The sequence below is a fragment of the Asparagus officinalis genome, chromosome 4 (assembly GCF_001876935.1).
Source record: "Asparagus officinalis chromosome 4, Aspof.V1, whole genome shotgun sequence".
NCBI lineage: Eukaryota > Viridiplantae > Streptophyta > Magnoliopsida > Asparagales > Asparagaceae > Asparagus > Asparagus officinalis.
The window spans coordinates 60,176,208-60,187,408 of NC_033797.1; the positions used below are offsets into that span (position 1 = coordinate 60,176,208).

Sequence of the window (11,201 nt, forward strand, 5' to 3'; positions counted from 1 at the left end):
TATATATATATATATCACATGATTACTCATTGGATGCCACTAACCTTTTTCATAATTGTACTAAATATTATAATATATTTATTACTTTCCTTGAAAATTTGTAATATATCATGTAAGACATAAAAAAATATAACTCAAAATTTGTAGTGAGATTATTTGTATCTATTTTCTTACTAAATCATATTTCCTACACTGATGTGTACAACTAAGTTACAAACATTGAGTCTTTACAACATAACTAGCATTTAAGAGAGAGATTTATTCAGATGAAAAATTACTCTTGATTTTACATGTCTTTGTATGTGTAAATACACTAATTGTGAGAAAGATTCATTTTTTTCCCAAAAAAGACACGAGTTATATCTCATTTCAAAAAATAAACTTAAATATGTATGAATGATGAGGTTCATTGGTTTTGTCACTAGACTATCTTTTGCTTATCATATTAAGAAAAACAAGCTACCTATCAAAAATTTCTAAAAATATTATTCGTTTAAATACTAAAAGTATTGCATTTTGCAAGAATATATACAGAATAAGGGTTATGGTGGAAAACATCCCATACAAAACTATGAATAAGTTTCCTAAATAGCCTAAATAAAAAGAGTAACCGTTGACTCTTCAAGCTGACAAGTGAGACACTAGGTTTATATTTTTCTTAAAGATAGTCAAATTTTGTGTCAAACTGAAATTAAAAAAAAACTATAGGGCGGGTTGGGACAGGTTGGGTTGGGCATGGGTCGGGCCTGCTTCTTTGACCCTGAGTTTGGGACTGGATCCAGCTCGGCCCGTTACACGGGTATATCACGGGTCAATTCCAGCCCCGCCGACTACGGGCCAAACTGTGTAGTGACCCATAGCATGTTGGGCCTCATCAGCTCGCGGGTCGCCCACGCCCACGCCCACGCCCAAGCCTTATATTAAATGTTTGTATTGTTAGAATATAAACTGTAACACTTAGTACTTATAAAAGCATTAGAGTTTTGATGTAGTGACAATGATCTTTGTTATAATATCAAAGTGATTTTGGTCCTATTCCCACTAGTTAAAAACTCAAGAGAAATTTGAAAAATAGTATTGTCGCATGAGTTTAGATTTCAGTCAACAAAAAGGGTTCTCAATGAGGATGTTAGAGTATGAACTATATAACCCCTAATTCTTATCATAGCTTTAAACTCGTTGGTATAGTGATAGAGTCCTTTGATATGTATAGCACGTGTAGGGGTGCGTAACAGGCTAGACTGTTCGCCCCGCTGACACGACACGTTGCATGGTGCGAGCAAGCATGTGCCCTCATGTTCCATGCCAAGCGCACGGCTCAGGCCGAGAGGCGGGAGCAGGGGAGGAGGTCGAAGAGACAATACATATGTAGTTGAAGGTTGTTTAATAGCGGTCAGAGAGAGAGAGAGAGAGAGAGACCGGGCATGTATCCCCGTGCATTTGCATGTGCTGGTGTTACAAGCGCACTCTATAGTCTATAGAAAGTCCATAATATATACGCCACTTAAATAAACACTGCACAATCAAGAACTAGAAAATTTGAGCAATTAATGGGGGCAGAAATATGAACCTCGTGTCCTCCTCCTCCCTTACCCAAGCCAAGGCCACATCACCCCTATTCTCCAATTTGCCAAGCGCTTATCCTTCGCACTTCCCTAGCAGTAACCCGGCTCATCGCCAACTCGACCCAACCCGAACACGGCCCAGTCTCCATCGAACACATTTCGGATGGATTCCATGAGAACGGGTTCAGTTCGGTTCAAAGCGCTGAGGACTACCTGACCCGGTTCGAGTCGGTTGGGCCCGAAACACTGACGGACCTAACTGACTCGCTCTATTCTAAAGGAAGGCCGGTTCGAGTTCTGGTTTACGATGCGCTTTTCCCGTGGGCTTTGGACGTTGCGAACCAGTTTGGGATCCGAACCGCTGTGTTTTTTACTCGGTCGTGCGCAGTGGACGCCATTTATTGGCAAGTTTGGGAGGGCCGGATCAAATGTCCGGTGACCGAATCGCTTCGGTTAGGACCCGGTTCGGTTCGGTTTGAACGGGGAGACTCGCCGACTTATTTATCGGATCCGGATCCGGGTCCATACCTAGCTTAATTAGTTCGCACTACTGTTGAACCAGTTTAAGAACTTGGAGGAGGCGGATGATGTGCTGATCAATTCGTTTTGTGAGCTCGAGCACGAGGTGAACTTGCTGTTTTATAGAATTCTTTTGAGTGTGTTTTAAATTGTATGCTAGGAGTTATAGGTTAGACAAGGGAAGGAATGATCCAAATTAGAACTGGTTAAGTGGTTAACATTTGACGTTCAAAAATCATGTTCATTCTGGTCAAGTTTCTTGCCAAACATAAAATATAACTCGGCCATGTTTGATTCTAGCCCCATTATGGATAAATTGATGTTTGGCAAGAATCAATTCAATATTGGCTCACCTAAGATTTTTCCATAGTTTTAGGATGGTTGTCAAACATACTCTTTAAATTCTAAATGATTAATGTTTTAAATTCTAAGTACGTTGAGTGATGCTGCTCATCTTTTGAAAACGAGTCTGTGCAAAAAGTTAGCAAAGTAGACAAATCTCAGAAAAATTCTAAAGCAATGGCATAACCATTTGAATTCTTTTACGCATAAACTTGTTCTCTCTTTTAAATTGGAGAAATGATTGGAAAAAGAATATTGAGTGTTTGATAAATCTCCCTCTTTTATGTAGATATAAAAGAGTATAAGAATAAGCTTATGGAGGTAAATTAAGGAAAGATTTAACAAAGAAACTAATTAATAAAGCAACCCCACGTGAAATTTGAGTCACAGATTCACAGAATGCTCACACATTTTTGCAGACTTTTAATAGGAAACAAGATCTCATCATTTACCTTTTTTTCCCCTTTGTTATTTGTTTGTTTTGTGACTTGTTAGGGTTTGAATTGCGTATATTTGAATTCTAAAATTTTGTCATAATTGAAGTTACAATGTTTGGACACATTTTGGGCATGGTTGATGAATTTTTTATAACGCATTTCCATTGTTTTTTATGCCATTGGTCGCAAGAAGTCGTCTCTCTTTTAATTTCTTGAAAGAAGAATGGACAATTTGCTTACTTAGGGTAGAATAAGGTTAAAAACAGTTACCTTGAATATTTAATGCTCCACTTGTCTTAAAGTTATTAAGGCCGAAAATTGTTTAATAATGTGATAAGATCGGAATCATACACAACCATTGGCTTAATTATAATTAAGAAATTGACTGTATGGCCAACATATTTGGACATTTCGGATATGGCCAGATATTACATCAATTCCACGGGCATATCCGTGGTACATGTATTTTTTGTTAATTTTGGGGGTGGATACCAACCTCCGACGGCGGAGGAGCTCCGACGAGCTCCAGGATGGCGCAGGCGAACTTCGGTGGTCGCAGGCGAGCTCGAGCCCCGCGTGCGAGCGCCTCCCCCGAGCTCTGCGTTCGAGCCTCCCGAGCCTCTCGCGTTCGAAACCTCCCCTACCTTTTAGCTCTGCCGTTCGAACCCTTTGTTGACATCGCGTTATCTTTGTGGCATCCGAACCTCTGCCCGTCGGCTCGAAACTTTGGCGTCCAAGCGCGCCGCTTGCGCGACAGGCGGCTCGCCAGCCACTCGAGTTTCCCCTAATAAAAAACCCCCCATCGCCCTAGGGTTTCGAATGCGTGTTGCAGCTGCCTCTCCCTCTCCTCCGACTTTCTTCCTGGCGGCGGACGTGCCCCTAAAATCGCTCGCCTGCGATTTTGATTTATCTCCAGCGCTCTAGGATTTGAGAATCTTAAGGGAGATCAAAAAAGAGATTTAAGAGAGAGAGAGAAGCAAGAAATTTGAAAGGGGTTTTATATTGTGGCAGTTCATTTATTCTCAAGTTTTGAGAATTTTGAAAGGGGTTCATAACCTTTTTAATTTATTCAACACTGTAGCCTAGCAGTGTTTATTGAGAAATCTCTGTTTGAAGATCTGCTCCTAAATTGCTAATTTCTGTGTTTGATGTAAATAAGAAATATATCTCGTGTGGCTCCGAGGACGTAGGGCAGTTGCCGAACCTCGTTAAACTTGCCTGCCTGTCTTTTCTATTCTGCGTTTCTGTTGCATTAGGGGTTTAGGCGTTAAATTCCCAACAACTGGTATCAGAGCGTGAAACGATCTAGAACAAGTCAGATTCAAGTGGGAGCCATGGCCACAGATGAGGCAAAAATGAGACTTGAGAAATTTGATGGAACAGATTTCGGATTCTGGAAAATGCAGATAGAGGATTATCTGTATCAGAAAAATCTGTATCAACCACTATCGGGGAAGAAGCCGGATTCTATGAAGGAAGAAGAGTGGAACCTTCTAGATAGACAAGCCCTCGGAGTTATCAGATTGACGTTGACTCGCAATGTTGCGTTCAACATAGCGAAGGAGAAGACCACGGCAGGTCTTATGCCAGCTCTCTCAAATATGTATGAGAAGCCATCAGCCGCAAATAAAGTTCATTTGATGCGGCGGTTATTCAATCTAAAAATGGCGGAAGGCGCGTCAGTAGCACAACACCTCAATGAACTTAATACGGTTACAACCCAATTGAGTTCAGTTGAGATTGAGTTTGACGAGGAAGTTCGGGCGTTGATACTTTTATCTTCCCTACCAGAGAGTTGGAATGCTACAGTCACGGCAGTGAGTAGCTCGTCGGGAAAGAAAAAGTTGAAGTTCGACGACGTTCGTGATTTGGTTCTCAGTGAGGAGATCCGACGGAGAGAGACGGGTGAAGCTACAACCTCTTCAGTATTGCATACAGAGTCAAGAGGTAGAAATTCAACCAGAGGAAACGGACGAGGAAAATCAAACTTCAGAGGTAGATCAAAGGACAGGAGGTCCAAATCAAGGAATCCAAGCAACAGCTCGAAGGCTATCGAGTGTTGGAATTGTGGAAAGACCGGGCATTATAAGAATCCGTGCAAGAGTGCACAGAAGGAGAAGGAGGCGAAGGCAGAAGTGAATGTCACCTCCACTTCAGGAGGAGACGACGTATTGATATGCTCTTTGGAGAGCAAGGAGGAATCTTGGGTGTTAGATTCAGGAGCGTCGTTCCATGCTACCTCTCAGAAAGAATTCTTCGAGAAGTATACCCCCGGAAATATTGGATACGTATATCTTGGTGATGATCAACCATGTGCTATTGTAGGCAAAGGCGTGGTGAAAATTAAGTTGAACGGGTCAGTATGGGAGCTGAAGGATGTCAGGCATATTCCCGACCTGAGAAAGAATTTAATATCCGTAGGCCAGTTGGCTGGCGAAGGATATACCACGACCTTCCATGGAGATGATTGGAAGATCTCAAAGGACGCAATGACGATTGTCCGAGGCAAGAAGACTGGTACCCTGTATATGACAGCAGGTGCACATTGTTCGATCTCAGTTGCAGCTAGCAATGAGACCTCAAAGCTGTGGCACCAGAGACTCGGTCATATGAGTGAAAAGGGGATGAAAATCATGCACACAAAGGGAAAACTCCCAGGACTGCAGTCAGTGGAGATGGATATGTGTGAAGAATGTATACTTGGAAAGCAGAAGAGAGTCAGCTTTCAGACAAGTGGTAGAACCCCCAGGAAAGAGAAGCTAGAGCTCGTTCACTCAGAATTGTGGGGACCAACAACCACCGCGTCCATTGGTGGAAAACACTACTTCGTGACTTTTATCGATGATCACTCTCGGAAAGTGTGGGTCTACTTCCTGAAGCATAAGTCAGAAGTATTTGAGGCTTTCAGGAGATGGAAAGCTATGGTCGAGAATGAGACCGGTCTGAGAATAAAGAAGCTCAGGACCGACAATGGCGGTGAATATGAAGACACCGGATTCAAGAAGTTCTGCTATGAGCACGGGATCAGAATGGAGAGAACCGTGCCCGGCACGCCTCAGAAAAATGGTGTAGCTGAGCGGATGAACCGAACGTTGACAGAGAGAGCCAGAAGCATTCGAGTACAATCAGGCCTACCGAAGCAGTTCTGGGCAGAAGCGGTCAACACAGCAGCTTACTTGATCAACCGAGGTCCATCGGTTCCATTGGAGCACAGAATACCAGAGGAGGTATGGTGCGGAAAGGAGGTAAAACTCTCACATCTTAAAATTTTTGGTTGTGTAGCTTACGTGCATATTAGTGATCAAGGCAGGAATAAGCTTGATCCCAAGTCAAAGAAATGCACTTTCATCGGCTATGGTGAAGATGAGTTCAGCTACCGCATTTGGGACAACGAAAACAAGAAAGTGATCCGCAATAGAGATGTGATATTCAACGAGAAGGTGATGTACAAGGACATGCACAAGACAGATGACTCAGAGAGCGAGTCAATATTTGTAGATGCAGATGATGTCCCGAGTAACCTATCGGAAGAACCCAATGCAGAAGATCCTCATCCAGAAGAGCATGTTGGACAGAATGGTGCGCAGAAGCCCGACGCACCAGCTCCGATGTTAAGGAGAAGTACTCGTCCTCCTGTGCCTAACAGCAGATACATGAATTATATGTTGCTGACAAATGGAGGAGAGTCTGAAAGCTTTGATGAAGCTTGTCAGAGTGGAGATGCGAGCAAGTGGGAGCTTGCATATCAAACCAGACGTGGGAACTAGCTGAGTTGCCCACGGGTAAGAAGGCACTCCACAACAAATGGGTGTACCGGGTGAAAGAGGAGCAGGATGGTTCCAGGAGATATAAAGCCCGATTGGTTGTCAAAGGTTTCCAGCAGAAAGAAGGAATTGACTACACCGATATTTTCGCTCCCGTAGTGAAGCTAAATACTATCAGGACCGTGATGAGCATTGTAGCAATTGAAGATCTTCATCTCGAGCAGTTAGACGTGAAGACGGCGTTTCTTCACGGAGATCTAGAAGAGGAGATATACATGCACCAGCCAAAAGGTTTCTCAAAAGAAAAGAAGAAGAACCTGGCGTGCAGACTCAAAAAGAGCTTGTATGGCCTGAAACAAGCCCCAAGGCAATGATACAAGAAGTTTGACGGCTTCATGCACAAGGAAGGTTTCCAGAAGTACAACGCAGACCACTGTTGCTACTTCAAAAGATATCAGTCCAGCTATATCATCCTACTGCTGTATGTTGATGATATGTTGGTTGCAGGAGCAGATATGAAGGATATCAAGAATTTGAAGCAGCAGCTGTCAAAGGAGTTTGACATGAAGGACTTGGGTCCAGCGAAAAAGATCCTTGGAATGCAAATCACGAGAGATAAGAAGAGAGGTCTCTTGCAGTTATCTCAGACGGAGTACATCAACCGTGTTTTGCAGAGGTTCAACATGGGCGACGCCAAGCCTGTGAGCACACCCTTGGCCAGCCATTTTCGTTTATCGAAGGATCAGTCTCCTCAGTCAGAAGAAGAGAAAGAGAGTATGGCTCAGGTACCTTACGCCTCAGCTATCGGAAGCTTGATGTACGCTATGGTCTGTACGAGACCAGATATTGGCCATGCAGTGGGAGTGGTCAGCCGGTTTATGTCGAATCCAGGAAAAGCTCATTGGGAAGCGGTCAAGTGGATTCTGAGATATCTACGAGGCACCACACAGAAGTGTTTGCACTTTGGTAAGGGAGAGGTAGAAGTGCAAGGGTACGTAGATGCAGACTTCGGCGGCGAAGTTGATCACCGAAGAAGCACCACCGGCTATGTATTCACCGTTGGAACTACAGCTGTTAGTTGGATGTCACAGGTACAGAAGATCGTTACCCTATCCACTACAGAAGCTGAATATATTACAGTGACTGAAGCTAGTAAAGAGATGATATGGTTTCAGGGTTTGTTAACAGAGCTGGGTTTCAAACAGGAGAAGAATGTTTTGCACAGTGATAGCCAGAGTGTGATACACTTGGCGAAGAATTCAGCATTTCATTCTAAAACGAAGCATATTGCGCTTCGATACCACTTCATCAGATCCCTGTTGGAAGATGACGTGTTAAAACTGGAAAAGATTCTAGGAAGTAAGAATCCAGCATAAATGTTAACAAAGACGGTGACAGTTCAGAAACTGGAGTTGTGCGCAACTTCAGTTGGCCTTCATGCATAGATGATGAGGGCGGAGCCACACAGGAGAGGAGCTTGGTAAGATAGCCCGTTGGCGTCGGTTTGGTTTCCAAGTGGGAGATTGTTAATTTTGGGGGTGGATACCAACCTCCGACGGCGGAGGAGCTCCGACGAGCTCCAGGATCCGACCTCTGCGTCGGCTCGAACTTGGCGTCCAAGCGGCCGCTGGCGACAGGCTGTCGCCAGCCCATCGAGTTTCCCCTATAAAAACCCCCCATCGCCTAGGGTTTCGAATGCTGCTGCAGTGCCTCTCCCCCTCTCCTCCGACTTTCTTCTCTGGCGGCGGACTGCCCTAAAATCGCTGCTGCGATTTTGATTTATCTCCAGCGCTTAGGATTTGAGAATCTTAAGGGGAGATTAAGAAAAGAGATTTAAGAAGAGAGAGAGGAAATTGAAAAGGGGTTTTATATTGTGGAGTTCATTTATTCTCAAGTGAGAATTGAAAGGGGTTCATACCCTTTAATTATTAACACTGTAGCTACAGTGTTTATTTGAGAAATCTCAGTTTTGAGATCTGCTCCTAAATTATAATTTCTTGTTTGATTAATAAGAAATTATCTGTGTGGCTCCCGAGGACGTAGGCAGTTGCCGAACCTCGTTAAAACTTGGTGTACTTTTTCTATACTGCGTTTCTGTTGCATTAGGGGTTTAGGCGTTAAATTCCCAACATTTTTCTCGCATTCCTAATCTTCGATCTTATTTCTATTCAATTAAGTACATATGAATGTGTTTCAAGATTAAATTGATAGGCCGAACAATTCTAACCGATTGAATGTTTATACTAACATAAAAATTCAGACTTGTATAACCAAACTACTCATGTTCTTCTTTATGATACCATATGAATTTCAAGGAATCGGCCACAATTTATTCTTAAACTTTTCTATTAGCATTTAGGCTATCTGATGTTCAAACATGTCATATCTTCATTATCGTATTCATCACATGAATGTCACAAGATGTCAATGTCTTGCATAGATATTTCCTGATCTTTCAGTGTGTTCAAAAAAGAAAGTTTGGAGTAGTAAATGAATTAACATTGTGTGGTATAAAAATTATCTGCCATTATCAATTTTCTATTGTCTATTAATCATGTAAAACTTTGTATGTTAAGCGCAGGAATTTGAATGGATGAAATCATCATGGCGAGTGAAATCCATAGGGCCAACCCTACCATCTGCATACCTCGACGATCGTGTACCCTCAGACTCCAACTACGCCTTCAACCTCCACAACCCTGACTCCACTCCTTACCTTCAATGGCTCAATTCCAAGCCTCACTCCTCAGTTATCTACGTCTCTTTTGGTAATCTTTTATTCTTACAGTTTTCCTCTCTTATTAATTTCTACTAACAACCTACAATGCTTGGCATATAATAAGTAAACGAGAACTCGTTTGTCCCACTATAGTGTTGGCTGATGTATAACTGAAGTGAAAACATTTATACATGCGGTCCATATCATTAGCGTAACCATATAACAGATGTGGTTGTGTATTACGTCAGCAATACACCGATCGGAACCGTGGAGAGACAGACAGGCTCTCTGTTTACTAATATTATGCATATCCAAATCATCAGCTATGATCATGATGCGTCGATCATCTGGGTAAATATTTCTGAACGTGTGTGATATCAGCAACTCGCCAACTACAGCTACGGGAGACACGCCAATTCTGTTTTTTTTTTTGTGTTACTTCAACTTCTCCAATAATCAGTTAATAATAAATAGTCTCCTTAATTACTCTTGATACAGGTAGCATGGCTTCTTTAAGCTCGGACCAAACCAACGAGCTCACATCAACCTTGGTCAACACCAAGTACAGCTTTCTCTGGGTCGTTCGTGCATCCGAGGCAGCCACTCTCCCCAAAAACTTTATACAAGAGACTCAAGCCAAAGGACTAGTAGTGACTTGGTGCAACCAACTTGAAGTGTTGACACACGACGCGGTTGGCTGCTTTCTGACACATTGTGGATGGAATTCGACTACTGAAAGTATTGCACTCGGTGTCCCTATGGTCTGCACGCCACAGTGGACGGATCAGACAACGAATGCCAAATATATTGAAGATGTGTGGGGAATTGGGGTTAGGGCTAGGGTTGAGGATGGGAGTGGGGTTGTGAAGAGAGAGGAGTTGGAGAGAAGGATTGGAGAGGTTATGGAGGGAGAGAGGAGGGAGGAGATTAGGAGAAATGCTGGCAAATGGAAGGAGTTGGCTAAGGAGGCTGTCAGCGAGGGTGGGAGCTCAGATAAGAATATCGTGGAGTTCATAGAAGAGTTTTGCAAGTGAAAAACTTTAGCTTGAGTTGATCGATCTGTAATAAGGATTTGTTACATTTATATGAAACGTGCACCGAGGAACTGCCTCTGATGTTTAAGCGGAAACAATAAAGTCGGACATGCATTTGCTTGAGAAAATAAAGTTCAGCTAGGAGATGATGTCTCCTCATAACATAATGAGAAAGTTAATTTCTTCACCATATATGAGAACATTGAATTAATTAGCTGTCTTTTTCATTTTATGGTTAATACTATGAAGCACACTGATTAGTAGTATGGCTATTAAAGTGACACTTCATAAGATCAACAACACATTTAATAGGGAATTTTCTAACTTCTTTTGATCAATATCGCAATTTCAAGAGAAACTAAATTTCATTTGAAGGTCAAAAGTACAAATTTCCACATTTGGCATACCAATAATTCCAAGTCTTTCGCGGAAAAATTTTGGCGGTCATCTTCTTGGTGCATGTTAGCACGTGATTTGCCCTGCTAACTTGCACCCCCCGCCTTGTCTCAAAATGAGGAGAAAAGGAGTAAAAATGGAAAGAAAATCCTAGAAATTGGATTAAAAGCTTCCACTTCAACCTCGATTCTTCCTGAAGATCACCTTGATGATGAAGAAAATGATGAATTCTCTTCAGATCTAATGGTATCTACTGGTCCTAAAGGTGAGGAGATGAAGGTGTCGATGTCGAATTTGCTTTGCTCAAACAATTTCTTGATGGATTCTTTTCAATCTCAGCATACTCCTGAGTTGATTGGAGTTCAATCGCGCCACCTATGTAAGCCTTCGAACTCTGGTAATTTTTCTAGGGTTTCATGGGCGGA

General features: G+C 42.5%; 1 protein-coding gene across 1 annotated transcript in view; it reads left to right on the forward strand.

Annotated features, from left to right (window-relative positions):
* LOC109837542 (crocetin glucosyltransferase 2-like) overlaps positions 1-10,560 on the forward strand; it is an 18,267-nt gene extending 7,707 nt beyond the window's left edge. The window contains exons 2-3 of the mRNA XM_020405836.1: positions 9,209-9,395; positions 9,845-10,560. Of these exons, the coding sequence (XP_020261425.1) occupies positions 9,209-9,395; positions 9,845-10,380 (723 nt within the window). The 3' untranslated portion in view covers positions 10,381-10,560. The remainder of the gene's footprint in view (positions 1-9,208; positions 9,396-9,844) is intronic.